The 6000-nt window shown below is 33.3% G+C and overlaps 1 protein-coding gene across 3 annotated transcripts in view; it reads left to right on the top strand.

The window, feature by feature from the left end:
* The window catches only part of LOC129218391 (flavin-containing monooxygenase 5-like), a 41268-nt gene extending 38067 nt beyond the window's left edge, over positions 1-3201 (top strand). For 2 of the 3 annotated variants that reach the window (XM_054852638.1, XM_054852640.1), the window contains exon 5: positions 2247-3200. In XM_054852638.1, the coding sequence (XP_054708613.1) occupies positions 2247-2921 (675 nt within the window). In that variant the 3' untranslated portion in view covers positions 2922-3200. Of the gene's footprint in view, positions 1-2246 lie in introns of all 3 variants that reach the window. The other variant, XM_054852639.1, reaches the window with a different exon arrangement.
* Positions 3202-6000: the final 2799 nt, after the last annotated feature.

A 6000-nucleotide genomic window follows, 5' to 3' on the forward strand; every position in this document is an offset into this window, starting at 1 on the left:
AAGATCAATAATTTTACCAGATTACTTACATATTTTAATGCTATTAATTGGTACTAAAAATAAATATTATTTCAAAGTACGTTTACAGATATTTGTAGAGACCAGTTTAACCCCATGTCCGATTCATTGCCACTCTTCCCTACTTGAGTTGTGTACAATTTATGCCTAGTGTTAGACACTTCAAAAAAAAAAAAAAAAAAAAAAAAAACACCATGGCGTTTTTAAAGCATCTTTAACATGTACCAAAACTTTCATTGATGGCATTCGTTGGGTGTTTTTTTCGTCAATGTATTATGATCCTAAGCACATCCTAAGATTTTCAAGCCCAAGCGATTTCTTATCAAGAGTCAATGCTAATGATTTACCAATAAATAGCATCAATATTCTTCAACCGAAAAATATTAATCAAGTTACATAACTTTAGATGAACAACTAAAAGACTGGGATATTTTTGAAAATACAAGCAAATTAAATAGCAATGATTGAAAGCCCTTAAGATTTTATCATTTAAGGGGAAACAAACGATTTTCTAAAATAAATATAAAAAAAAATTAAAATTCAAGCGGTAGATTATATTTTCATACCTGGCCAGTTTGAGAAATGCTTGTATTGAAAATGCACATGCCAGCATTTGAAACTCTACACACTTTTTTTTTTTTTTTGCAAGGAAAATTCCTTTGACTCTTCGCTATTCTTTATGTTATGTATAATTTTGGGGCTACGAAAGCGGAACATAATAGAGAAAATTATGTGCAGGGTGTTCCAAAAGAAACTTCCTTACATATGAAGTCACAGTGACCTATCCAATGGAACAGAAATATCATACATTTTTACTTAAAGGTGTGTGTGCACTTTAGACTGTGACGATTTCAATCACTGAAGAATTAACCGTTACGATTGTAACAAGAGAATTTTGAGGTTTTCGAATGGCAGCAACCATTTTTTCTTTGCGTCAATTGATCAGCATATTGAAAAACAAAAAATGAAGTTGGATCGATTGATGCGTGACGAAATTAGTTCCTTGGCATATTCGAGCGCCTGACTCTTTCCAAATTGCTTGTTAAAGGATCTTCTACAAGTAGTGCTTCACACGTGGTATGTAGAAAAGAGAGTGGTTGCAGAGAAGCTAGATCCAAAGAAGCACGAGAGAACATTTGGGATTTCAGGGAAATACATTATGGAATTAATAATAGGAATGCACTATTTTAACAGGCGTTTTTACAGGGAAATGTATTTGCCGAGCAAGAACGCTAAGTTTTTACTGCTAAACGAAAATTTCGTTTTTATTTTTCAAGCAGTTCATTTCAATTGCATTCAAGCTTTAAATTTCTTATTTATTTAAATTCAAAAAATGATTTCGAAAATCAGCCATCATCCTCGGTAAAATCCAGGAGATGACTGGCTTTCGGACTCAGAGATTCAATTATGATACTTATCGTACACAGAAGAAATTTCACATCGTAATTGATTCTTCCCTTTTGTTTCAATTTTTATATCTTATCCACTTATTAATTTCTAGCAAAAGAAGTACAGCCCTATAGCCCATCAGATCTTATTTTTTTCACGTTAAGTGGGCTGAATTTTGTCTAAAATGTTAAAATGTACATAAAATTGAAAATGTGCAAAAGCTCCACTCCTATGAGCACCCACGCCGGTTATGTCCTAATCTTATCGCATGACTGCTCCATTGATTTCCCGAATATCTATGAAAACTCTACTCAGGCTTGCATTTTGAGAATTTAAATAATATGTGCATCAACACCTTAATTTTTAAACAGATATCACATGCTAGAAAATGCGATAATTTTCAAAGAAAATTGTCGAGTTCTTTAAAAACAATTGTTTATAAAAAGCTATTAACAAACATAGTTTATCATACAAAGAATAGAGACTGGATTTCTTTATCTTTTCTTTTCTTTTTTAGAAATGAGGCAGTGAGAAGCAAAAGGATGTAAGTGACAAAATTAAAATTTTGGAGATAGCCAGTACAAACGGTAGAAGAACCTCTCCTCTACTTTGGGACCAGATATAGTACTAGTTGCCCTAGTAGGTGCTGCAGCAGAGCATGATTTAGAAAAAAATTTCAATGAAAGCCTACATAGGATCTGAACTTTGATAGCGATTTACTCGAAACTTTTAAGAGTCCACTTGCATTTCTTTGCTTCTCACTGCCTCAAATGCGATGCTGAAAATGTGTATGACATTGGGTTATGACTTTGAAATTTCAACTCTTTCTTTCCTTATAGGATGAAACTGAAGTAGATGCCGTTATACTGGCGACTGGTTATCGTGTTAAATTTCCATTTCTCAGCGACGACATCCTTCCAGTTAAAGACAACAGAGTGCAGTTATACAAATTTATATATCCACCACACCTACCACATCCAACTTTAGCCATATTAGGACTCATCCAACCATCTGGTCCAGGTTTTCCAGTAGGTGAGATGCAGTGCCGATGGACGGCGAGGATCATGAGTGGACATTTAAATTTACCACCAAAAGAACAAATGTATGCTGATATCCGGAAAAGGGAAGAATTTATCCGAAAGAGATTCGTAGATTCCCCCAGACACACTCTTCAAGTTGATTTTATTGGTTACCAAGATGAGCTTGCTGAAGAAATCGGTGCAAAGCCCAATTTATTAAAACTTGCATTGACAGATCCGAAGCTTTTTTGGGCAGTTTTCTTTGGGCCTTCTCTTCCATACCAGTACCGACTTCAAGGACCCCACACATGGGAAGGCGCAAGAGATGCAATTTTAACTTACAAAGAGCGAGTTTACGCTCCATTCCAAAAACCTGGTCAGGAAATAGTACTACGGAAGAAAAAAATCATTAGTGGAGGTACCATTGCCAAGCTCTTCTTTTTGTTACCTTTGATCTGGTATTTCTTTTTGAATGTTGCTATTGCTGATTTTTGAACAAACTTCTAACTTCTAAAATAAGAACCATAATTCACTGTTAAAGTTGAGCGTCAAAAATTCTAGGAATAAAAGAATTTCCTTCATACAATCAAAGCTTGGAGTTTTTCATATATTTGTCATCAAGTAATTTGTTGAAAAACACATCGATATTTCATATTTTAATGAAGGAAAATTTTCAAATGCCTGTTAAAATTTTATGTTATGTTTATTCCAAATGTACAGTATTTTATATTTAGAAAATAATACTTTTTGACATTAAATTTTTAAAAAAAGAATAAGTATTTTATTGTGAAATTTATTTGTAAATATATTTCACTTCGCCAGCTCTTACAGTTGAAAACATTTGACTTGCATCGAGCAAACAGAACAACGATGTCACCCAAGCAAAATTTATGTAATTAGTTGAGACATAATTTTCGAACCGTAAATAGAGGTTTAATTTCTTCAAATATACGGATAAATGCCGTTTTATTTTCATGTAAAATTTCCATCTACAATAAAGCTGGAGACCATTGATTTAAAATTAGCTGACAAGTAGTATGGAGGGTAGGGTGGAGCTTTTTTTTTTTTTTTTTTTTGAGGTATGAAAATATGACTTTCTCATCCTCAAGTTGGTTCTTTCTTATGAAAAAAAACAGGTGAAATTTTAGCTCGATCTAAAAATATATTGGGGTAGCTTAATGATGGAAAAGTTGGAAATGCACATGATCAATATATTGGGCATAGGTAAATTTACTTTAATGTTAAATTTTAAAAAAGACATTTTATTATAACTTTAGTTTTATATTTCAACTCGTAGATTGTTAAATTACAGAATAGAAAAATGCAATTACTACAAGAAGAAACACCAAATCAGCCATTTTGTTGTCCCACAATGCTTTTCTGAAAGTGTCAAAAGAGCTTTTTTCAATTTCGTACTTTCGAAGTTATGGAAACTTAGGATTGGAATTGGGACCAGTCGGTGGATTTTTGAGATGCAGAAAATCATCAGCGCCCATGTCGTATGATAATGCGGCATGTAAAAGATCCCTTGAGTATTCGTTTGGCTTAGAATCCCGTAGGCTAAATTAAATTCCTAGTGCAATTTCGCATCAAAGAGAGCCCAGGTGCCTCCATCTGGTGGAAACTGGACTTCCAAATTATCTGTGCCATTGACATCCGCGCTTTAATGATGGCACATGAAAGACTGGATGCCGTATTAGGGGATCGCACTGGGTCTGCTAAAAATCTAAATAGCCTGAAAAAACGCAGCCCCCATTGGACGAAAAAAAAAAATAATTGAAATTGATGAGTTAAATTAAATTTTTAAAGCAAGATTTGTATTTGTTCCATTGTTCCCATTTAAGGATTAAATTTTAATTGTAAGGCTTAATCAACTGCTTTTAGGATATGACTGGATGTGTATAAATGCATGAAAAATTAAAATATTTGTCTTACTGGGAAAGATCACATCAATGTTATCTTAAGGGAAATAAATTTCTCAATTATTTTCTATTTCTAAGATTGTATCTGGAAAAGAAGAAACTCAGACTCTTTAAAGTCATTGAATGCTGGTCCCGCAGCGAGCTTAGACACTTACCAGTCCAAACACTGGTAGCTTAGTAAACTTCTACTATGTGCTTTCAGGCATCACATTATGGAGTTCATAATTCGTTCATCCTATGAAGTATGTGTGGTAATTACATTTTCTCCTAAAGTTTCTCCTATGTTTCCTATTTCAGGAATATTTAACCTACATTAAAACTAAAAACCTTGTGTTCAAGTTAGGACAGTAAAAATCCTACAGTCTGAAGGACTACGGGAGATTGCGAATTTTCACTTGAAATTAAGGTTATAATAGTCTTTCTGTTTCGATATCTCCTGCAGATAAAGTACTTTCGGATTCAAATTTAATGTTTTCAGCGTATATTAAGTTAAAGTAGTAAATACCTTTACTGATAGATAATCTCAACTTATTCTGACGTTTGTATGTATTTATTTTGTACACACCTAAATTCTCATGTTCTGCTTCTTTTACACGTCTTTGCTTTCTTAGGGGAAACACAGTTTAATAAACTATATTTTTGAAAGGAGTTTCATTTTTTGACTGGAAATAAAAAATTGTGTTTTTAACGACTGTTCGTGAATGAACCACCGAGGTTTTTCTTACCAGATGTTATATCACACTCAGAGGTACCTGTGCACAAAATTTGGTTAAAATCGAATACTTTGAGTAAATTTCTGTCAAAGTTTCTCCGTTTCCGAGTCAAAAAATTAAAAGTAAATCCTCACAGAAAAAATTTTAAATGAGTTGTACAATTTAAACGCAGCTTAAATTCAAGTTTACATCATACTGAACAAAATAAAAAAAAATTCAAAGCTCTGTGATAATTTGTTTATGAGTTATAGCCATTTATACCAGTCAATCAAAATGGTGGCAAAAAAAAAAATCATCTTCGCATATGTTTAAAGACCCGTAACTTTTCATTCCCTTCTTCAATCCCAATATAATTTATATTTTCATAATCAGCATCAAAAAGTCTACAAGTACACCAAATTTGAATAAAATCGGAGATGGTGGGTTGCTTTTTCAAAAAATCCTGGATGATTTGACATGGAATGACCCCGACGGAACTATGAATTTTCCCCGATGGGGAGGCAAGAGGTCTCCGACGGGGGGGGGGGGGCAATTGCCACCTTTGCCCACCCCTTAGAGCCGCCACTGGCACTCAAGTTTTTTTTTACAATTACAGAAAAATGAGAATCATAATAAAAAGGGTGAATGCTCTATTTCAGAATATTGCAACAGCAGAAAATATCAAGAAGATAAGGATTGCCAGAAGTTAATGATCCAGAGCAACGTTTCTTATTTTTTATAATGAGTGGAACCCTTTTAAATAACCTCTTTTCTCGTGAAACCCCTGATTTATTCTTAAGTAGTCTAGCTTGAAGCAACATTCGTGAAATGTTTTATATACAGCCAAAGTAAAAATTATTTCAAATAAATTTTTAAAGCCAAAGCGTAATTTCAAAAATTTCAAACGAAAATAAAATCTGGAAACGACTTTGAAAAAAAGGCAGACACAAGTGAAATTTT

The sequence above is a fragment of the Uloborus diversus genome, chromosome 3, assembly GCF_026930045.1.
Source record: "Uloborus diversus isolate 005 chromosome 3, Udiv.v.3.1, whole genome shotgun sequence".
NCBI classification, from domain to species: domain Eukaryota; kingdom Metazoa; phylum Arthropoda; class Arachnida; order Araneae; family Uloboridae; genus Uloborus; species Uloborus diversus.